The sequence below is a fragment of the Dysidea avara genome, chromosome 8 (assembly GCF_963678975.1).
Source record: "Dysidea avara chromosome 8, odDysAvar1.4, whole genome shotgun sequence".
NCBI lineage: Eukaryota > Metazoa > Porifera > Demospongiae > Dictyoceratida > Dysideidae > Dysidea > Dysidea avara.
Genome location: NC_089279.1, coordinates 10,122,856 through 10,145,762, shown reverse-complemented (window position 1 = coordinate 10,145,762; position 22,907 = coordinate 10,122,856). Strand labels below are relative to the sequence as shown.

At 39.0% G+C, this 22,907-nt stretch overlaps 3 protein-coding genes across 8 annotated transcripts; 2 read left to right on the top strand and 1 right to left on the bottom strand.

Moving 5' to 3' along the window:
- Window positions 1-671: 671 nt before the first annotated feature.
- LOC136264755 (uncharacterized) lies at window positions 672-1,247 on the top strand. The gene is made up of 3 exons (XM_066059526.1): window positions 672-977; window positions 1,063-1,184; window positions 1,232-1,247. Exons 1-3 carry the CDS (start codon window positions 672-674, stop codon window positions 1,245-1,247), a joined length of 444 nt encoding a protein of 147 aa, XP_065915598.1.
- On the bottom strand, window positions 743-22,029 carry LOC136264302 (apolipoprotein L domain-containing protein 1-like). 2 transcript variants are annotated; one of them, XM_066059017.1, is made up of 4 exons: window positions 21,776-22,029; window positions 5,727-5,771; window positions 4,172-4,341; window positions 743-1,320 (listed from the first exon to the last, which is right to left on the bottom strand). In XM_066059017.1, the coding sequence occupies exons 1-4, from the start codon at window positions 21,999-22,001 to the stop codon at window positions 1,315-1,317; spliced, it is 447 nt and encodes a 148-aa protein (XP_065915089.1). In that variant the 5' UTR covers window positions 22,002-22,029; the 3' UTR covers window positions 743-1,314. The 2 variants fall into 2 exon arrangements, with proteins under 2 accessions (XP_065915089.1, XP_065915088.1); XM_066059016.1 differs by lacking the exon at window positions 743-1,320 and having other exon boundaries at window positions 3,385-4,341.
- LOC136264098 (uncharacterized) lies at window positions 17,534-21,111 on the top strand. 5 transcript variants are annotated; one of them, XR_010704957.1, is made up of 8 exons: window positions 17,534-18,489; window positions 18,538-18,700; window positions 18,827-19,249; window positions 19,310-19,338; window positions 19,389-19,527; window positions 19,974-20,038; window positions 20,098-20,884; window positions 20,947-21,042. XR_010704957.1 is itself a non-coding variant. In XM_066058784.1 (8 exons), exons 3-7 carry the CDS (start codon window positions 19,220-19,222, stop codon window positions 20,171-20,173), a joined length of 339 nt encoding a protein of 112 aa, XP_065914856.1. In that variant the 5' UTR covers window positions 17,534-18,227; window positions 18,282-18,489; window positions 18,538-19,219; the 3' UTR covers window positions 20,174-20,884; window positions 20,947-21,111. The 5 variants fall into 5 exon arrangements, 2 of the variants coding, with proteins under 2 accessions (XP_065914856.1, XP_065914855.1); XR_010704956.1 differs by having other exon boundaries at window positions 18,538-18,931; window positions 18,982-19,249; XM_066058784.1 differs by having other exon boundaries at window positions 17,534-18,227; window positions 18,282-18,489; window positions 18,538-19,249; window positions 20,947-21,111.
- Window positions 22,030-22,907: the final 878 nt, after the last annotated feature.

Below are 22,907 nucleotides of genomic sequence, written 5' to 3'. Positions count from 1 at the left end.
GTACAAGGATGCACGTTTCCAGTCATGGAAATCCCAATTGCAACTGTTCTCAGGCAAGTACAATGTGTGGCGATGTGGTGGAAGATTTTCCAAGGCGGCTATTCCCTTTGCAAAGAAGCATCCAATTTTGTTATATAAACAGCATTATTTTGCAACTCTGATTATGGAGCATGCTCATGCACGCTGTGGGCATGGTGGAGTAAAGGACACATGACAGAGGTCAGGACCAAGCATTGGGGTACTATAGGCAGTTTGTTAGGAAGATCTTGTATGGGTGTGTAACATGTTGCAAAGTTGAAGGCTTGTAATACCAAGCAGTACAAGCACCACCATTGCCAGAGTTCAGAGTAAAGGAAGCTCCACCACTTGCACATTGTGGTGTAGATTATGCTGGCCCACTCTACATTTCAGTACTGAAGCATCAGACAGTAGCAAGGTATGGATTTATTTGTTCTCATGTTACGTTACACATGCCATTCACCTTGAGTTAGTACTTGATATGAGTACCCAGACCTTCCTCAGAGCTTTCAAATGCTTTACCACTATAAGGGGGGTACCAGTTCAAGTGGTCTTAGACAATGCAAAGACCTTTGTCCCACCTAACAGATCTCAGTGTGACATGGTCCTTTAACCTGGAGAAGGCACCGTGGTGGGGCGGTTTTTTTGAACAAATGATACAATCCATAGAGCGATGTTTGAAGAAGACCATCAGTAGGGTCAAGCTGTCATATGATGAATTATTAACTGCATTCACTGAAGTAGAAGCTATAGTTAACTCGAGGCCACTATCATACTTGTCTAGTGAAGACCTCACAGAACCCCTCACACTGTCCCATTTATTAGCTGGACGCCGCATTTTATCTCTACCTGACAGTTCAGGAGCTAATACGGATGCCAATGATGAAATCTTTGTTGTGAGCTCTGAAGATCTCAACTTCAGACTACAGCATCTTACGAGAGCTCTAGATTACTATTGGGTACAGTGGAGGGATGAGTGCCTCCTTGTATTCAGGGAAAGATATCATACTATAACAAATGTTGGAGTTCCCCAATCACCGATAGTGGGTAGTACATGATGAACATTGCCCACGTAGCCTGTGGAAATTGGGTAGAGTAACTGGTGTGATTATTGGTAATGATGGCCAGGTACGAGGTGCAGTGGTCAAGGTCATTACAAACGGAAAGTCAATAACACTCTGCAGACCCATATCCTGTCTGTACCCTCTTGAAGTGATGCCAAAATCTGACTCAAATGTAACCAATTTAAGTGGAACTGATGGCATTGAGATGGCTGATGAAGTAGATGACACTGTGCTAGACCTGTTAGAAAAGCAGCATGAAAGTCCCGACAACAAGTCCACAAGTCGATGACTGAATAAACTGATTATTAGAACTAATTAGTGTATGACTTATTGTAAGAATAGTGAATTAGATAAATCACCCTGAGTTGACCAGTGGTCAACTGGAGGGAGTGTGGTATATTGTGTGTGTATGATGTAATCAGATTCAGATGATAGCACGTGACGTTACCTCGTGTTTGAGTGTAGTAGTAGTAAAGAAGTGGACTGATGTTAAGTAGCCAATGGAAACCTCTTACATTTCCCACTCACATACAAAACAAGGGATAGTGATTACCAATAGCCCTGTAGAACCATCTGTGACTGATATTAATGTTTTTGATCAATTTCACCTGAAAAAGGGGCTTGATTGCTATAAACACATATTTAAAATTTGCATTTTGCTTTCGAGCTAGCTTGATCACCACTTTTGAGGACTTCTTGCTTTCTTGATAATTGCAAATTTAACCATCGATTGCTTGTTTTGACTTTGATCCCAGTCGTAGATGGTTCTACAGCACCATTGGTAGTGACTACTCCTTACAAAAAGAAAAAAAATGCTCAATCATAGATGTAGCAAGATATTTTTAGATAGGGGGCCTCTAGACTCTTGGTGTGGTAGGGCACAGTGTTGAAGTGCAAAAAAAAAGTCGACACCTGCTAAATATTAGAAGATAGTATACTAATAATAAGAGTAATGCACTGAAAATTAGAGTATCTGACCTAATAAATAATTCTATTTTTTAGTAGCAGTAAACTTATTTCTATAGGGCACTCTTGGATTTTGTCTCTTGTTACATGTCCCCATTGTGGGACCCTGGATGTCCCATTTGATCACACTATGGAATGCATATAACTACAGGAACGTTAAGACATGTAACATTTAACAGTATTAATTTTGGTATGAGATAATAACTTACAGTACTTGCATCTGTCCTTACTAAACTGTTACTAAAATGTATAAGAAACCTATATCAAGCAGCATTAGGTTTCATTGTGGGTTCCAGTTTATATTAAAGCTTGTTGGGAGAGATGTCCCAGATAATATACTCAGTGTCATTGTGACATAGCAAGGCCTCTTTCAAACAGTGAAAAATGGGGGTGCATATGGAAATCAGTGTCTCACAGACTTTTGTGGCATAAGTCATTGTACTATCATTTAGATGAGTTGTTCTAATTTTAAGAATGTATGTTTACATAAAATAACTAGTAGCTTTTCCACAAACAAGTCTAACTTCTAATGATAAGGTTATGAAAGTTTATTTTTATACTTATCATGCTGTCTGTTTCTTGTTGTTTAGAAAATGCACATAAATGTCATGTAATGCTATGTGTCCTAAACTGGTGGAGAGGATAGTGCACTTTAGCACTATACTGTCCCCATCCATATAATGCTTAGGAAATGTGCAAGAGATGTAAATTTATTGACATTTCCTAGACAGGAAATTTGCATTTTGACACCACCAATTCTGAATGCAGGAAATGTATAGAAATTTGGTCTTTTCTTTGTTTAAGAAATGTCACTAAACTTCATCTATCCTGTATTAGGAAATGTCTGGAAATTTCATCAATCCTGCCATCAATCCAAGTGATAAAAAGTAGTGAAACAAGAAATGAATGGTGGTATGGACAATATCCACAATGACAAAATTTGATGTCATAAGTGACAAAATAGCCGTGGTAGTGTGGGGGCTTCAGAGACCTTAGCACACAGTATGTGAAATAAATGTTGTCTTGTTTTTTTACACTTGGAAACACAAGATAATAAAGGTGAGAAGTAGTACACATACCATGATGATACAAAACATGTTCCAACAAGGAAAGCAGACCAAAAAATTTAAATTCGGACACAGCTAGGCTTATTTGTATTGTATTATGTACTATATGCCTCGCCTTCGCCCTTTTTCAAATTTTTCGCTATCATAGGGAAACACTATCTTGTCCAATACCTCCCTGTACAAAGTCCCCACACTAGCACAGCCATTTTGTTTTGTGACATCAGAAAACGTCATTGCGGATATTGTTCATTACAGCATAGATCTGTGAGAGAATCTCTACATTGGAAAGTTTTTAATAGTTTTTTTTGTTTAGGAAATGTCATGGAAATTGTGCCCTATACCACTTCAGGAAGTGTACACCAGAAATGTGGAATTTCTGTACATTTACTGGGGATTTCCCAATACCTGAAATGCAGCTTTTCATCCTGTGTTACATGACAAGAAACAAGCATGCAATATACCAATCATGGCCTTAACAATATACACATAATGATGAATTGTTGTATAATATGCAGTTGTATTCACGATTTTCATAATCAGCCTCCTTTTGTCAGCGTGCTACATGTGAAACAGTATGCATGTGCATGCATGCTATAAAAATGGTTTATAAATAGCTAAATAAAGACAGTTGTAGAAGCTTAATTAGTCAGATTCACATTTAGCATTTAATTTATCGTGGATTTTATTCAACTTGGTTAACTGCTCTCTCAACTGAACTATTGTAGTTTCTCGTATCTCAACAGCTGCTGGATGAGGCTCTTTCTTGTGTACCACTTTAACAGAATTGACTAATTCAAACAGGTTTAAAGTGATTGCTCCTGTACCTACTACTCCCACAGCTAAAACAGCAGCCCAAAATGGCTGACTTGCAATATTGACTACTGAAATAGCTGTTTTCAGCATTTCAATATTTGCAGCATCTTGGACCTTGTTGAAAAACCTCCATGCCAAGTTGTATACTGCTTCTGCACCGAAGTCTTTACATCTTATACTAATTTCATAGCAGATTTTGTCGATTTTGTTCATTATCTCCACCAGTTTATTTTTATATCTTACATGTTGATCAATTTCTTCTTGGGCTCTCTTCAGCAAACTTTGAATGAGACTTTTCTTAACCACCTGAGTGCCAAGAACTGTTCCAGTTCCTGCTAATCCAATAACTCCTCCTACACCTGCCAGTACACCTCCAGCAACTGCACCAACTAGGACAGATCCACCTAAGGTAACTAAATGAATAATAAAATAGATTTAACCAAATTTTACAAAATCAAGTTTCTGCACACATCCATTTTTATGACATTAACTAATTGCATTGACTTAAAGTTTTCACACAGATTTCCAATAGTATTACATGGTCACACTGTGATCCATCAAATGAACAAGGAGAAAACATCCTGACTGCCTGGCAGACTCTTTTAAGCATTCAAGTGTACTGTAAATCAGATCGATGCTGCCTAGGTCCAGCCATGGATTTTACCTCCTTTCTGCAAATTCTCAAACACAGTACTGGAACTAAATGTAATTCTAGTACCAGCAATTAGTACATAATCATGTATATCAATAAAAGGAGAAATGCATAGTATTATTAGAAATTTCAAATTCAAGTAGGGACCATAAAATATTTAATGAAGCAAGTGTAGAAATTTCTACTTCAGTCTTCCAGCTTTTCAATAACTAGTATACCCATTACTGAAGTACAGTACAGCTGGTTATGTTTGAGATCCAATATTTTTTTGTTTGCAAGATTTGCAATCAAAGTTATCTCGCAAAAAAAAAAAAATCTTTTGGCAGACTGAATTTCAGAGCTTTACCTCAACCTTCTGTATATTTAAGTTTTGTAACTTTTGCCATAGTATCTGAAGATATGTGTAGAATTACAGAGAAATCATTTATGTCTTGCAGAATTTTGAAATTGCAGGAATTTCTACCGATAGCTATTTTAGCAGCTTCACAAAAATTTAGACCTCACAGTAATAACCCACTGTACAGTAGGGTTTAGAAGTACGGCCACAAGTGTAGCCAACCAGGAACATTGTGTCTAGCAACTATTACTAATTTTAAACAATGTAAATGGATATCTCTATAAGAGTTATTTTTCTGTACCATGCAAGTGTAATGCACTAAATTCTTATCTAAACTGTGCAAAAGTTTGGTGAAAGAGCAACCATAAGATGTTCGATTACATACATGTTCTAAAGACCCGTTCAATGCATTCATAATATTATTGTGATGTTTATAGACAGTAATATCAGTAATTTGGTAGTAGCAAAAATAGTCAATTTAATCTTAAGCTGTAGCTGTACTGAGTCCTATCCTTCTTGACAAAGCCTTTTACTCAAACTACTACATAAACTTCATTCTTATTACCATTGACAATTTGACGGACTCAATTCTTTTCAAAACGGTCCTTTTATGCTATCTGAAGATTCTGTGTAAATAGGAGTGTGACCTTTTATGTAGTTAAAATCTTATAGATTTGCTTTATAATAATCTGTGATGCTAAGTACTTCTTTTAACATATCCATGCACAGTAGTGCACATACATTATAGGTACATATAATACTGTTATTATACATTATACACTAAAGCATATAGTCATATACAAACTTACATGGAGATAACACTAATCCAGTTGTAACTGCAAATCCACCTACGCCTAGAAGTGTATAAATTACATAAAGCAGTATTAACTGCCTTACCATTCCTTCACAACTACTATTGGCTATGCAAGAATTTTAAGTTTGATTAGGGATCATAGAGTACCAGGGGCGTAGCCTAGGGTGAACATGGGCGGGCATTTGCCCAACTATCACAAGTAGCTTAAGATTCACGTGAGGATTCACAGCAGCACATAAAACAACCCTACTTTATACTGTAAAGCATAAACGTGTACCTCATTTATTGAACCACCATGACTTCAAAAGAGGGATCGAGATAGATGGTGTATCACGTGATCCATGACGCGAAAAATCTCTTGGGAACTCCCTATACTGATTACACCTCATGTAGATGCATGTGCTACGCTCCTTGGCACAGGTTAAATTCGAAATTTAAAATGGACGTGGTACACTATAGTCGTGGTATTGTATCTCTAAGTCACAGTGAGTGTTAATTGTCAGTAGGATTCAGTGTGATGGTGCTGGCAGCAAAAGATTTCGTTTCAGAGGACTTGTCAACCATATTTTCTTGATAAGGAAAGTACCGTATAGTCTAACTTACTGTAGTCTGGCGCCGCCCGCCCCTTCGCAAAAAGTAAGGGTCTGGTGAAATACAAATACCTAATCATTTCAAAAGGAATTCAATTAGACAGCGTACGTATTGCTTGTTACGTCAGATGATTGCACTTCAATTCGAACAAAAGCATTGTGTTGCCAAGGCGATTTCTGTGTGAACGTCATTGGCATGCACTAATTGGCTAGCGCCGAATCTGGGCGCTAGAAATGATTTTGTATCTGTATTTCACCAGACCCTTACTTTATGCGAAGGGGCGGGCGGCGCCAGACTAAACTTACTGCTGATGAAAGAAACGGGAAAACGCACTCTTCTAGATAAAAATAATGGCAGGGGAGCTGGAAATGGAGAAAAGGTCAAGTAATTATAAAGTGTCACGTGCACAATTTGTACTGATTAACCGATTTGTGGTTTACACCAGATTCATGCAAAGTGTACATTCGCTGCTATAGCTAAGTCTGGGACGACGCTTTCTTGGCATGCTGATATCTGTGATGGGACTCACTATAGTTCATAAATTAGCACCCCCGGCCTTCATTTGGGGCCTGTTGACTTGAAAAAGCATTACATATCGCTGTGGTGGTTGGTCTGTAAGCTATACTGCAAGTTGATTGTAGTAAATATGTGATGAACTAGTTAATAGTTGGTTCTTGTAGGTTCAGCAGTTTGATGTCACGTGATGCTCAGCTAAGACCATCGTCGGTGGATGCCTGTCTTAATAGAATAGCATAATAGCTAGTAAATGTTTGCATATATGCAAACAGTATTGTTTTCGCTATAGCATAGGTAGCTGTAGGCCTTGTGTGCATACACTTTTTATATTTTTTCTTTGATAATGTCTCACATGAAAGTGAGCGTGTTTCTTGTGTGTGTAGTTAAGTTGATATTATGCCCAACCATCAAGTATTGGCTGGCTACGCCCCTGATCATAGAAAAAAAAGTAGTGAAACATACACTAGTGAACATTGAGAATCCCTACTTCAGTCCGGCAATATCCATGACCCAAATTAGAGGTGAGTATCCACTTTTTATTTATTACTGGGCAGGCAGCTCAGCTGATGCACCCAGGAACAAAAGGATATACAAAGATTTGCAGGTGTTAGCTAGCTACAATGAATTGATTAATGAGTCTATAATAATGTAAGCAATTTAGTAAATAACTTCAGATGAGTGATTCTATTCTTTGAGTAGACACTGTTGATATGCTATAGTGGATGAATATGATATGATAAAGGGTGATCATTATATACAAGATTGAGATACTCTATAGAGCAGTCAGTTAAATAATCTAATAGAAGAATCACCACACTTTCACTATTGAGCATCTTCCGTAGTTGCTGAGCATAGCTAACATCTAGAGCACTGTACAATTATATATATGGGAACACTTAACCTGCGCATGGTCTTGTGTATGTATGCAATTCTTTAGGTCCATAATAGCTTAACTACTCATGACTGTTGACTTATCCTTATATATATATATATATATAAATTCTTGATCAATGTAATCCACTTAAAAAAGTATAATCGTGAAACACTACTCTACATGAAATTTTTAGTCCTAAAACATGAAACAACGTTAGCTGCTGGAGAGCTGCAACCCCCCCCCCAAAAAAGCCACTGTTTTATATATGTACTACCTATTGCACCCCTCTGCCCCTATGAGTGTTAAGTGCCTCTTACAGTTCAGAAGAATTACAAGAACAAGTTGCATGCAGAGAATTACTGAATTAACCAGCAATGTAAGTAGTTACTATCACTATCTAGCTAGCTAAAAAAACTGACATTATTTGTAGCCATAGCTACAAACTTTTGTGTGCATATGGAACACACATATGTATTCCTCTCTGTGTAGTCAATGTGAAGATAGAGTAGCAGTACAAAAACTGCTGCAGCAGTAGCAACAAATAACACTAGCGAATACATTCAGGCTCAGTCTTTTGGTAGTGTAGCTATAGTAGTTGGGGTCTTACAGTTAGTTTAGTTAAAACTAAAAGTATGAAGATAGGAAATGAGTCAAGTTTTGTGGATGGTGTACCAGTGTGTGAACAATCTGTGGAAATGGTGATGGAGTTTCCCTACCTTGGTAGTACTATATCTAATGATAGTGAAATGGATAGTGATATCAAAATCAGAATTGCAAAAGCAGCAAGTACCTTTGGTTGTCCATCAGTTGCTTATCTACTGTTGTTAAATGTGCTGTGTACAAGGCAGTAGTATTGGCCACATTACTGTATATGGTTCAGAGTGCTGGGCAGTCAAGGCTTGCCAGATACAACAATTAGAAGTATGATATTTCATAATCGTTGTGTAGGATGTATTTTAGGAGTACCTATAGGCATCAACAATGGACTGCACACATATCAACTGATGGATTGTTAGAATGGCTGGTGGTTTAAAGTGTGTATTGAGAGAGAGACGTATGAGATAGCTAGGTCATATTTGAGAAAGAGTGATGACTGACAACCCAAAAGGCTTTTGTTTGAAGAATTGATGAATTCTAGGCCTTTCCATGGTACTAAACAACATTGGAGAGATGTGGTGAATGTTGTCCTAAAAAGACTCAATATCATACAGTACGATAGTAACTGTATAGTAGGGACCACAAAGGAGTAGGCGTGGTCCACGAAATAATATCACCCAAAAATCAGCCTCAATTTTCCCTTACGATGATGAGGCAGTGTTGGTGAGGTAAAACTAAGCCCAAACAAGCTTTCAGATCGACCCGAAACGCTTTCAACAAGTTGCTACAGAATTTAAAAAGAAATTTATTCAACGGAATTTTCTACTGACTGAGTAACTGACTGACTGACTGATGCCTTCAGACAAGCGTAACTCGATAACGGATAAGGCTACGGGCTTGATTTTTTCACTGTTGTGGTTGGCATCGACTTTGTACCTCATTTCACTCTGCTTCAGGTGAATTGTGTGTTGCAATGTCCTCATTTGCTCATCGTTTATGTACTGTTTTCCTCTTCCCAGATTTCCTCTCGCCTTTTTTGGTGTGTCGCCTCATTGCTTTGGATAAAAATCCTGGGGTGCGGCCTATTGGTGTGTGTGAGGTTATGAGACGTATTGTTGCTAAGGCTGTGCTGGTCATCCTGCGGGATGACATTCAGGAGGCAGCTGGTTCACACCAACTTTGTGCAGGGCAACTTTCTGGGGTGGAGGCTGCGGTTCATGTTGTCCGAAGGGTTTTTGAGGAAGGAAGCACTGAGGCTGTGTTGCTGGTGGATGCCTCCAATGCCTTTAACTCGCTGAACCATTTGGTGGCTCTACACAACATCAGACAACTGTGCCCGCCACTTTCCACTATTCTGATCAATATTTATAGGTCTCCAGCCTCTTTGCTTGTTTCTGGGGAGGTTATTTTATCAGAGGAGGGTACTACACAGGGAGACCCACTAGCTATGCCTATGTATGCCCTTGCTACAGTGCCTTTAATCAATCAACTTCATGGGACAGTGGACCAGGTCTGGTATGCTGATGATGCTTGTGCTTGTGGAAGTATACAGGACTTGCTCATCTGGTGGAACCAGCTCTGTATTAAGGGACCTGCTTTTGGCTATTTTGTGAATGCTCCTAAAACTTGGTTAGTTTCTAAGGAAAGGTTCCATTCAATTGCTACTACTCTGTTCTCAGATATTGATGTTCAAATTACTTCCGCGGGCTGTTCCTACCTTGGGGCTGCCATTGGTTCAAACGCTTATGTCCAGGAATTTGTGAGGGACAAGGTTGTTGGTTGGTCAGCAGAGATTACACGGCTTGCCAAGTTCGCACAAGTTCAGCCGCATGTTGCTTATTCCGCTCTCACTCAAGGCTTGTCAAGCCATTGGCTCTACCTTTGTCGCACTACTCCAAACATATCAGAGGCTTTACAACCCCTTGAGGACAACATCCGGCTGGTACTTATCCCTACTTTGATGGGATGCTCTCCACCAAATGACACAATCCGTAAATTATTTGCCCTTCCACCTCGATATGGTGGTTTGGGTATCATAAACCCAACTCTTATTGCAGCTGAGGAGTATTCAGCCTCGTGTCACATTACTGAGCCTCTTTCACAATTCATTCTGGACCGGGGTACCAATTCGGCTATTATTAAAACAGAACAGCTATCTCGCAAGTCCACAATCCGCAATTCCAAATCTTCCAACTATTCGGATAGATCTTCCAGTTTGCGTACCCACTTAGATCCCTCCTTTCAATGCGCTTTAGATCTAGCCTCAGCCAAAGGGGCCTCCAACTGGCTTACCACCCGGCCCCTACAGGAACATGGCTTTGCACTGCATAAGTCCGCGTTTCACGATGCCGTGGCACTACGTTATGGGTGGTCTCCTCAGCGGACTCCTGCTCACTGTGCATGTGGGACTTCCTTTTCAGTGGAGCATGCTTTATCCTGTCCCAAGGGTGGCTTACCTTCTATCCGCCACAATGAGATCAGAGATCTAACTGTTACCCTGTTGACTGAAGTATGCTCTCAGGTAGCTGTTGAACCAGAGCTCCAGCCGGTTTCACAGCAGGACTACCCTGCTTCTGCCAATATCCAAGATGGTGCCCATCTTGACATCGCCATGAATGGTTTTTGGGGTGGAAGAAGTGAAAGATGTTTTGTGGATGTGCGGGTGTTCAACCCTCTGGCTGCTTCTAATGCGTCCTCATCACTGGCCTCCTGTTATCGGAGGCACGAGAACATTAAGAAACGCGCGTATGCTCAGAGAATTCGTGAGGAGGAGCATACCCCCCAGGTAATGTCTGCCTCTGGTGGTCTGGCTCATGAGGCTTCTATTTTTTATCAACGTTTGGCTCATCAACTTTCAAATAAGTGGGGCGATGATTACTCTGTTGTCATGGGGTGGTTAAGGTGCTGTCTATCTTTTTCTCTCTTGCGGTCCTCCATACAATGCATCCGCGGAGCCCGCTCATCCATCGGTCACTATGTTAAGACTCCCCCAATTGTGGAGCTAATTCGGGCAGAGTCTCAGTTTGCCGTGGACTAAGAAAGTCCCGGTTTGTCCAGCACAGGCCATTTATGTGCTGGGGGTGGTAGGCCAGGGCAGTCCATCAAGCCCGGGATAAAAAATAAATAAATAAAATAATTTTTTTTCACTGTTCGACGTCGCTTCAGCCCGACAGGTGCCTTTTGGCATACTGCAGTACGTACAATGCATTCTTCATGGACTTACCAGTGTCCTCCTTTGTGTCCCATTCATCTTTGCTGACAGGGAAAGGTGTCGATTTGGCGCGAGCACGTGATGGCTTCCCTTCGAAACGGAAATCATCCGTATTTTTCATCGTGGCTATTTTGATATGCGGAGGTGCTTATCAAACAGTTCTTGATTCGTACTGCTGTGTAATGGGTTGAACATAGCCGACAGCGAAGCGTAATGGATACTTCACTTTTCAACGATAATTAATATGATTGGGGCGCGCGGCACGACTTCTTTCTTTTGGTATTCGTGGATTGTGGAGCCGCTTTTCGAAAAGTTCTTGATTCGAAATGCTGTGTAACGGGTTGAACATAGCTGACAACGAAGCGTAATGGATACTTCACTTTTCACACGATAATTGATATAAGCTGGGGCGCGCGGTGCCTTTTCAGATGCGGTATGCGTGGGTTCACCAGTCATAATAAAAATTATTTACAAAAAAGTTAACAAACAAGTACACGAAAAAATTTGGAATTTTCAACTAGAGTAGGGACCATAGTACATCGATAAAAAGTACTGAAACAAGTTGGAGTAGTCCATGATTATGTAGTGTCGTCTAATTCTACTGACAACTTTAAAATTTTGATTGATAACTTTTATTCTTAATGTAATTGTTTATTGTAATGAGCAGGACTCACAGGCATAATGCCTTTTTCTCTGTATTTAATAATAATAAAATAATAATAATAATAATGATATTAAATCACTGTAAAACAATAAGAAGTGTTATATCCCTACTGTGCATTTCCGTTATGGTATCTTGAGCACAGTAGGGATATAACACTTCTTATTGTTTTACAGTGATTTAATATCATGGACTACTCCAACTTGTTTCAATACTTTTTATCGATGTGCTATGGTCCCTACTCTAGTTGAAAATTCCAATTTTTTTCGTGTACTTGTACCATTGAATAACTGGTATTATTTAACACTAAATAGAAGTGAGCTATACAGTAGAGAAGTTACAGATAGTCAGCACCCTGGTGTACAATGTATGGTAGGGTCCGCAATCCAAAAAAACAACTTTTATAAATGATCCCCCCTACCATTGTGGAATGTTCATTGTAGTATCCCATTGCTAGAGCCACCATGGATCCAGTTTCAAACTGAAACTGGAGGTCATAGTCTGATTCAAACAAACATGCAGGTGGGCAGATTTGGCCATTACATCATTATTACTGATGAAACAGACAAACCAGGTATAACTAGAGAATAAATATTCCATGGCACAACCATTCATTAGTGCTGTGATTGTAGACACTAAAATTCAAGGGGTGTCATGTCGGCACATGCTGCAGGTAGATCTGTGACCGTAGTCAAAGTCTTGAGAGGGGAAAATTTCACCTTGACCCTTGACTTGCAGCATTCATCATCTTTAACCTGTGACTTGAGCGGTCCGTGTTGAACTTTTGACGTCTGTTTATTTCTCAATATGAAACTGAGCTTGTAACCTGGTATAATATTACCTTGGTGCATGCTACCAACAGCCTGGAGAGAAAATCATTGCAATCATGGTGAAATGCCTACTGGAGCTTTGAAACATCTTATTGGAGATCCTTACTTCTTGTGAGTTATACATGATTCTGTAAACTTGATAATAGCTATGTACAGTTTTCAATAGTGGGTTTCGAACTTTTCATCTCATCTTGACCCACTGTAAGAGCTATTTTGTGGCTTTGACCATTGAATTAGAGTTTGACCGTGGTCGCAGATCAACTTACGGTACGAGCCTGAGTGATTCTCCCTTGAAATTCACCATAGCCATGGTAAAACCTGTAAAAGTAAACCATAAGTGATTCTAAATAAAGAATGCCAGTTTGAAAGTCAAACTAGCCAGATATACCTTTGAAGTCTATAGAATACCAAACAACAAGTGCTCTGGTAATGTTTAAAACATAAGAAACTTACCTCTACCCATCACTCACTTGTTTACACGTGTGAAACCTGACACAGTATAGCTATTTATGATGTCATTATGCATGCGCACCACTAATAATGGTGCACCGCTAATAATGGTGAAATCAGCAATTGCGCTGGTGGTGGACCAGAAACCATGGCCAGACTACCAATTGGAGTTACCTAAGACATAAATATTATTTTATTCATGGAAGCCATATGACATCAATGGCGGATCCAGGAGGGATGCCCACCCTCCCCCCACAGCCATATGTCTTTCAAAAATACTATATACCTTGTTAGATCAATATCTATTTATATAACTCATGAAAATCTACCATTTTTTTGCAACTGAACTGAAACCGAAGCCCGCCAAAGTCAATATACTGTCAAACCTTTATCCAGCACCTTCGTACGTACTAAAGCCATACCTATTTGAAAAGTTGTTGCTCGAATTTATTTTTACAATACAATGGGTCAGTCAGTAGGCAAAAAATAAAAAAAATTACCTAGCTATAACTATAGTCTACTTTTTAGATAGCTATGTACATGCTTATGATTTCTGGTTACAAGCCATATAATAGATCAGTAAGTCACATTAAAGTTGTATGAAGACCTATCAAGTCTCTTCTAATGAAAAACGAATAAACATAGCTAGTAGTTCAATGAGCATTGCACTGATGCATTAATAGCTTTTCTTCGCCAGGGGGTGAGGAACACTCTGGTTTATGTTTACAGATAGCTAGCATTATATTTGAAATCAAAATTGTACCAACTGACTGTTCTACTAGAATATCTCGATCTTTTGCAGCAATTATTTAGGTGTTACGTAGTGTTGCACCGATAATTGGTTGAATTATCGGTAACAGCCGATATTAGCTAATTATACAAGTATCGGTATTGGCTACGAAGTGGAATAATTTGCAGATTAACCAAAGCCCACAATCAATCATTAATGACGGCAATGAACAGGTGAAGGTGGTGAATGTAGCAGTAAGTGGTTTGCTGTAACTGTTTTGGCTTGTTTGTTAGCACAAGTATGGTTGCAAGGCTACAGTAGGCTGTGTATATCTATCGGCCACCCACGCAATTAGTTGATCACTCTTCACAAAGGGTCTGGAGTCCCACTAAAAACACTGTTTGATAAGCTGGCTTAGATGTTTTACAACTACTTGGCTTCCTTTTTCATGAAAGGGGTTAGTGGCAAAACTGTAGAAAACATTATAAAAGTCGGCCGCCCACGCAATCAATTACATTGTCATTTCAAATGTAGTTTATACATATAAACTTTAGGTGATTTTCTGCTCCTCCTCCCCTATTCTGAAGAATTGAAGCATATCAGTAAATATCGGCATATCGGTTACAGGAATAGGCAAATAATCGGTATTGGTAAGTGTGAAAAAATGCATATTGGTGCAACACTAGTGTTACGTGATCTATTTTTTTTCTTTTCTTAATTAAAATCTGGGTCAGTTGGGTCTGAGAAATAACTTTTCAAATAGACATTGCCTAAGCGCCTCTAAAACTAATTATCTTATTGCTGGTGTGTAAAGATTTTCTTAGTCTGTTAAGCAGCTTAGATGATTTCACAACCATTTGCTAAGGCCATAATGACAAAAACCAAACTAGTCTAAGAAGTGATCACTACTAACTTAAAAAATATAGCAACTAACAGGAGAATCTGCTCTACCTTACCACCAACTGACACCTGTTTGTGCCCCTCCCAGCTCCTGGATCCGCCCCTGGACATAGCTGCTTGTAGGGATCTGCAATACATATCGATACGGCAATATATCGATACAGGAAATAAGTATCAAGATATGATACTGTACATAGGAAATATCAATACATCGAAGTTTTCTAGTAGAGCAGTTAGTGATTGCTCTATTACTGTAACAGTGATCTAAATACTCGAACAGAAAGCCTACCTGTGCTATAAAATGCATTACAAGAAGCCATACAAATACGTGTTTATAAGTGCTGCTGTTACTGTGTTATGACTAAAATATACAGGTCTTCTAAAACAATAGCTGTTACACTTTAAGTATAAAGAACTAGCAGTAAACAATCTGCTGTATATACTAGCCATCTTGACAACTCACCAAAATGCGAAAAATCTGGACAAACTTTTGTGGGAGCATGTATTAAAATGTTTGTGGTAGCTAATTGTCTGGGTGGTGTAATAGAGGCAGGTATACAGGTAGAGATGTTTAACAGCAACTCTGTTTTCCATACTAAAAATTATACCAGAACACAGTAGCTATTTGTCACATCATGATCAGTATATTATTACCACCCCAAAAACACCTTCGCTGTAAAAAAGGCGCACCCAAGAAACTACAAGTACCTGGAACCCAATGTAAAAAAGAAAAAGAAAAATCAGCTTAGCTGAAGTGAAAAGTAACTGGTAACTTAAAGAGCTGATATCTGAAGCGGCCAAGAATACAATTACTAAAGTTTAATCCATGCAAGAACACCTTGGCTATAAAACAGGTGTATACATGAAAGTAACTGGCAACTGAAATGGCTGATATCTGAAGCAGCCAAGAATGAATGGTCATATACAACTAATTATAATTCAAAAATTTAACACTGAACCTTTATAATTCAGCTGTGTTCTATATTCACTCTTGCTGCATCGTAAAGTAATTTCTTTTAACTCTAATTGGCTGGTAATTTGGCCGCCTTTTTTAATAGTCAGTATAATAGAGCAAAAAAGGCGGCCAAATTACCAGCCAATTAGAGTTAAAAGAAATTACTTTACGATGCAGCAAGAGTGAATCTAGAACACAGCTGAATTATAAAGGTTCAGTGTTAAATTTTTGAATTAGTTGTATATGACCATTCATTCTTGGCCGCTTCAGATATCAGCCATTTCAGTTGCCAGTTACTTTCATGTATACACCTGTTTTATAGCCAAGGTGTTCTTGCATGGATTAAACTTTAGTAATTGTATTCTTGGCCGCTTCAGATATCAGCTCTTTAAGTTACCAGTTACTTTTCATTTCAGCTAAGCTGATTTTTCTTTTTTCTTTTTTACATTGGGTTCCAGGTACTTGTAGTTTCTTGGGCGCGCCTTTTTTACAGCGAAGGTGTTTTTGGGGTGGATATCACTCATTTTTGTCAGTGATAGACTCTACATTTGGTTTAAAAGGTAATTTTTTGGAAATGAGCAATTAACATTAATGCAGAATATTATCTTGGAGAGTCAGTAAAATCCATACATAATAATGATTGTTTCATAACACCGTAAATTCGGAAGTACGAATTTACGGTGTAGTATGACTGTTCTATTAGAGTAAATTTATCTTTACTGCCTGCACGTCATGAATATATCTCATATCTGTGCATGTTAAATGCTTCAGACACCTAATTAAACTTGCAAGTGCCTAATTAGTTCACAGTTGCTACACAGCTATTAATACATTTGTAATTGTTATCATCATAATCATTTATCATGTTATAACCATTTTTTAATATTTTGGTCACAACTTCAGGATTAGAGCAGCAGAGAAAGGAATAGAGGACTCAACCATCAAGACTTGTATATGGGAGATGGAACAGTATTGCGATGGACAATGCCGGTACTAACCCCTCAAGGGTGTTGCAGTACAGTATAGATGCAAGACCAGAGCCTCGATCGTCACCTTTTGACTGTGGTCACAACTTCAGGATTGGAGCAGCAGAGAAAGGAATGGAGGACTCAATCATCAAGACTCGGGGAGATGGAATAGTATTGCCATGGACAATGCCAGCACTAACCCCTCAAGGATGTCACAGTGCAGTATCGATACAACACTGTAAAAATTTAGTAGTGAATTGCTCTGCCACAATACTCACTACTTTTTGCAGTGAACGTCACTACTTGGTGGTCAATGTAGTGACGTTCACTACAAAATTAGTAGTGAACATCACTACACAAAAATAATGAGTATTGTGGCAGACATTAGTAGTGACGTTCACTACTTTGTTTTTACTGTGAACCACTCCAACCAGTACATAAGACCAGAGCTCGATCATCACCTTTTGACTGAAATTTTTATACTTGATGAAGCAATTAAAACAAAAAAGTTGCAGTACTTGTACTTTCCTGAGGGAACATGTCCCCAGAGTCCCAGACTCCCTTGCCTGTTCAGCAGAATAATAGGATTGAGCCTTACTACCACTTTCACCTTTATTCTTGGCCTGAATGTACATATCAGCAACATAATACAGTAGCTGTAGATAATGCTAGTTAATGCCCCTAGGCAGAGCTATAGGGGTGGGAATTTTTCCCTACTATCATAGTAGTTCTTCTCGCAGTTCTTTGCCTGGCCATCATCAACTGCTGTCCATCAACTGCTGTCAAAACATTAGTCTCGTCCCCCAGACCCTTCCTCAAGCATGCTTATCACACAAAAATAACTTAGCTTAGCAGTGCACAAACAATTATTCATTGACAGCTTATACTACACTTACCGCATTGTTGAACCATGTATACCACCAGAATCCACCAGATTGACAACTAACACGTGATCTATTTAGGGGAAATCTCGTGGAAAGTCCCTAATTACCTTAAGCGGACACTCATGATACGTGGTTTTAAATTGAATGGTTTAAGAATGTAACTGGATGGTGAGGCGTACTTTATTCGGCTCGACTTTACTGAGAAACTCGAGCCCCTCGTGAGAAACTACATCGCTTGAGCAATGCTTGAAAAAGTAAGAGTCCGGCAAGAATACTGAGGGACTCTATGATATATGCCGGTCTTGAATGCTAACGAAACGAGGAGTGAAGTTTGTGCAACGTGTCACATCGCCACACACTGATTCACCGTGTTTGTGCGATAGGGTTTTTGGACCTGTCCACCAGATGTTGAAAGGAAATTCATTCCACCACATGTTGAAAGGAAATTCATTCCAACTTGTGAAGTTATTGGTATACTCATTGTTGGGGTCCATGGGGACATCGATGATCATTTACCAGTCAGCTGTAAGTAATGTCACAACAGAAGGAAAGGAACCATTTCCATACCCCTATGGCATACTGATTTTCCAGGTCAGTTTATGTACACCCAACCACAGAAAAGTAGAACTTTGGTTGCAGGTGGAAAATAAACACCTTTTTACTCAGTTACAAGAGATTCACCCAGCTGGGATAAAATGTTGAAGTGAATGTCATTAGTACCTACTTGCGGTTCATCAGGTATTGGACAATTCCAAGTGTCCAGATTATGCAGTTGTCCTCATGTTCAAGTTTACACGTTTAGGCAAGTTCCACAACATCCTATAATCTATTACTATATCAGTGTGGAATAATGCTTATATAATATTTTTCATATTCCAGGCTTTAGGTATGTGTATTGTATTTAACACCTGCTTGTTGGTTTTTGCAGGCCATCTGGTCATACTGGTTTATCCACTAGCAGTTGAATGTGATCATGGTACATATGTAGGTTGAGACCATGCAGGAACAAAGATACAGGTGTCATGAATTTCAGGTCAGTTGACATTCAGAGGAATTGTATTATTGCAATTGTTCTTTTTGTAGTTATCAATTATCAGTGACCAGTTTGTGATAGCGTACTTTTGTTTGACTAATGACCAAATGTTCTGGTTTACATGCTTACCCAACAGTTATGTTACTCACTTAACCTGCATATGGGATATATATTTTTAGTTCATTTTGATTATTCATCCTTTATTGGTACAGCCTGGCATATTGATTTTTTGCACATTCTCTTTTTAATTCAGTGCCTGCTGGATTGTTTCGTCAGATATCGAAACAAATGTCTTTGGTGTTGCGACCGATGTTCCAGGTCAGTTTGCATGTGTGTTTAATTTAAGGTTGACTTCAGTGCCTGCTTATTCTTTTACAGGTCTCGGTATTGAGTGTCATGAATTTCAGGTCAGTTGACGTACAGAAGAATTGTATTATTGCAATTGTTGTTTTTGCAGTTATCAATTATCACTGTATACTAGTGATGTGAATTTGCAGGTCAGTCTACTCAGATGTATCAGGCATAGTGTTGATGGGTTCGAACAAGTATCCAGTGTAGACTGTATATGTAGTGGCATCAAGGGTGTTAATTTCCAGGTCAGTTTACATGTTGTGATGTTAGTGATTTTTTTCCTAGTACCCAGATATTAAGTGTATTGTATTTAATGCCCACCTGTTATGTTTTTAAATTATGGTATATCAGTGTAGACAGTGCAACAGTAAGCCTTCTGTGTTGTAGTAACTATTTGTTTCATAATATTATGCTGTTGTCCCGGAATGGCACAATTTTTGGGCAACCAGTGTGAAGTCCAGTGGTACAAACATTGTATTATGACCAAGTTGTGATAGCGTACTTTTGTTTGACTAATGTCCTAATGTTCTGGTTTGACTAATGTCCTAATGTTCTGGTTTAACATGCTTACCCAACAGTTATGTTATTCATTCACTTAGCCTGGGATATAATTTTTGTTCATTTTGATTATCCATGCTATTATTGACACAGCCCGGCATATTGATTTTTTGTACATTCTCTTTTAATTCAGTGCCTGCTGGATTGTGTCATCAGATATCGAAACAAGTGTTTTTGGTGTTGCGACCGATGTTCCAGGTCAGTTGCATGAGTGTTTAATTTAAGGTTAACTTCAGTTCCTGCTTATTCTTTTACAGGTCTCAGTATCGTCATGCTGACATACAAGAAATCATCACTATTGTTGGAACTATTTTTAATCAAGTCTTGATGTGATGTTAATTAACATTGTTACACATCGTTGTATGTTTACCATATGGCAAGAAATTATCATGGCCATCATGAAATTTGAATATTGTGTAAGTTGTGTGGACCAACCCCAACTCATACATGGTCACTGGCAAACCACGAACCACATTCGAGCCACAACACCACCAACCACATTCGAGCAATCCATTACAAAATTTTGTTGCACCATTTGTGTGTGCATAATACTTAATGAAAGCCACAACACAAGCTACATGGTAAACACTACATAGAGGTGGTAACCCCTAAAGGCTTGTTACCTTTTGTATTCACCTTATCGGCCTTTGTGGTTAATCTATTAAAAATTACATGTAAATAGAGAATTGAAGAGTATGCTTAAAGCACCTTCGCTAGTGATTTTGTTCTTCAAACCATAAGACAACTGGCGATTTATAAACGTTCGCATGGGGTGTGGTACTAAATGGAATTTAAAAGATTTCTGCTTAAAACGCCATCCCTAGGGAACTTACGGTTCAGCACGCTGTCACAACTTGTTTATCAGGCATTAGAGTTTGTGTCCACGTCGTGTCTTTAAAAGTTATTGTAGGGATTAGAGGTTGATTGAAGAAAATACGCGTATATGCAAACCAGGATTGGATAATGTCAGTGCTAGATGGACTATACAAACACGGCTATGTTGACTGGTTGACTGGTATAACGTGACAGTAGTTGTAACATAAGGTAGAGAAATAAAGTGAAATACGCCTATTTTTTATTTTGCGATGGTTACTTTTTTATTTTAGCGAGGTCGCAAGAAAACTATGATGATGATGATAACGACTCCTAAAGATTTTTTATCACGTAACGCAATACAAATCTATTGAGAGATGTTGCGTAATTTAGAACTAATATTGCAAAACCGGCCCTACACGTAAATAACTCACAGTAGTGGCCGCGCGTCTTTTAATTGGGCGTGGGCTTTGTAGTTTCTTGGCCGCGCGACTCACTACCGTGAGTCTTGATTACTGTAGTTTAGCAGCATTCACTGAATAAAGAAAAATTGTATACACAGTGAATGTAGAATCAGTGTTGGTTCTTTAAGGAACAGATAAATTGGATATTGTTACAACTATTAGCTAATATGCCAATCATAACTAGCCATGACCACTTTATTATGGTAGCTATCGTGATATAGTATCGTATCGACCAGTTTATTGATGGCAATACGTGATACTTCACAACCAAATTCCCTTATCTATTCCATCCAATTATCTTCCAATGACCAGAGAAACCAGGCAATATCATCAGTACCATTTCATACTCCCTACAACATCTACTACAGCTTACCAAAAAAGTTTTTTCTCCACAACAGCTCAAGACTGGAACCCGTTGCCACAATTCCTAATTGATTTCAATGACTTACTCTTTCTCAGTTAACGTTTCTAATTATTGTAGTAATGTGTATGTGTGATTTTTTTTCCTGAGTGCATCAGCAGTGCTGGCTGCTCAGTAATAATAAATAAATAGATATACAAAATGCACTGCTGTATCGCAGAACACTAGTTGCTTGCTCCCTTAAACACGTCTTAGCATTATGCAACGATGTGCACGTGTCAACAAAGATGCATGTACCTGCTACGGTTCCACCGACTCCTACGGATCCTCCTGTAATTTTTGCAACGGCTGAATTGAAATGGTGTTCGTCCAGCTCATCTGCAACTTTACAAAGCTTCGGTATTAGGTGATTTTCAGCATGATTTATCAGCGTTTCCAGCTGAAAAAGTGCGTCTGAGCACAATGTAAATCCACCATAAGTATAAAGCTCATCAACAACTTTAATCAACACTTGGTCAGACATGATTCACTGGCCACGTATAACTACGTAGCCTAGTCATGCCATGTGACTATCATATACGACGTAAAGGGGGATTCCGAGGGGAATTCTTGTACTTGTGTGGTCCGGGAGTGCCGGTGTCACAGTGATATGTGTTTCCCAGAGTTTCGTGTTTCCCCGCACATATATCACTAGGGATCGGGAGTGTCTATTTTACGGACCGGACCGGACCGTCGGACCGGAAGTTCCTGCTTAGCAAGCTAGGTGTTTAGCAGGTCTATTTTACGGACCACACCGGAAGAGGTAGCTATATAATTAAGGCATGTATTCACGTGGATCGATGCTTTCATGATCGTGCGTGCTTTTTGAATTCCGTGTACAAGGCTCTAAAAGGCGAGAGCTGATGTTTTCGCGGGTTTTCGGGCCCCATCAGAGCTAGTGGTGTTCAGTAGCTATCTCAGCTTAATGTAGTGTGCCATTGTGCCATTGAGCAATTGTGCCATTGAAAACAGCGTGCCATTGTGCCATTGCGCCATTGAAAACAGTGTGCCATTGAAAACAGTGTGCCATTGTGCCATTGAAAACAGTGTGCCAGCTGCAGTGTGCCATTGAAAACATTACATCTTCAGTTCGATTGTTTGCTGATGACTGTGTTATTTACAAGACTGTTACAACATCGCAAGATTCAAAGCAGTTACAGGAAGACTTACATAAAATATGTGAATGGACTCACAAATGGCAAATGAAAATAAATGTTGAGAAATGTGCTGTGCTGAGGTGTACTCGTTCCCTGAACCCCATACAATATACGTATACCTTATCAGGTCATAATGTCGATATAAAGAAGTGCCATACATACTTAGGTGTAGCGATTGATAACACTATGTCATGGTCATCACATATACAAACAGTAAGTAACAGAGCAACCAA

Coding starts and splice junctions, on each gene's coding strand:
- LOC136264755 (XM_066059526.1), top strand. CDS start 672: ATGATACAATCCATAGAGCGATGTTTGAAGAAGACCATCAGTAGGGTC. Junction 978..1,062: donor GAGCTCTAGATTACTATTGG/GTACAGTGGAGG, acceptor AATCACCGATAG/TGGGTAGTACATGATGAACA.
- LOC136264098 (XM_066058784.1), top strand. CDS start 19,220: ATGTCTTTGGTGTTGCGACCGATGTTCCAG. Junction 19,250..19,309: donor TGTTGCGACCGATGTTCCAG/GTCAGTTTGCAT, acceptor ATTCTTTTACAG/GTCTCGGTATTGAGTGTCAT. Junction 20,039..20,097: donor TGTTGCGACCGATGTTCCAG/GTCAGTTGCATG, acceptor ATTCTTTTACAG/GTCTCAGTATCGTCATGCTG.
- LOC136264302 (XM_066059016.1), bottom strand. CDS start 22,001: ATGTCTGACCAAGTGTTGATTAAAGTTGTTGATGAGCTTTATACTTAT. Junction 5,772..21,775: donor AGTCGGTGGAACCGTAGCAG/GTACATGCATCT, acceptor ATACACTTCTAG/GCGTAGGTGGATTTGCAGTT. Junction 4,342..5,726: donor TGGATTAGTGTTATCTCCAT/GTAAGTTTGTAT, acceptor TTATTCATTTAG/TTACCTTAGGTGGATCTGTC.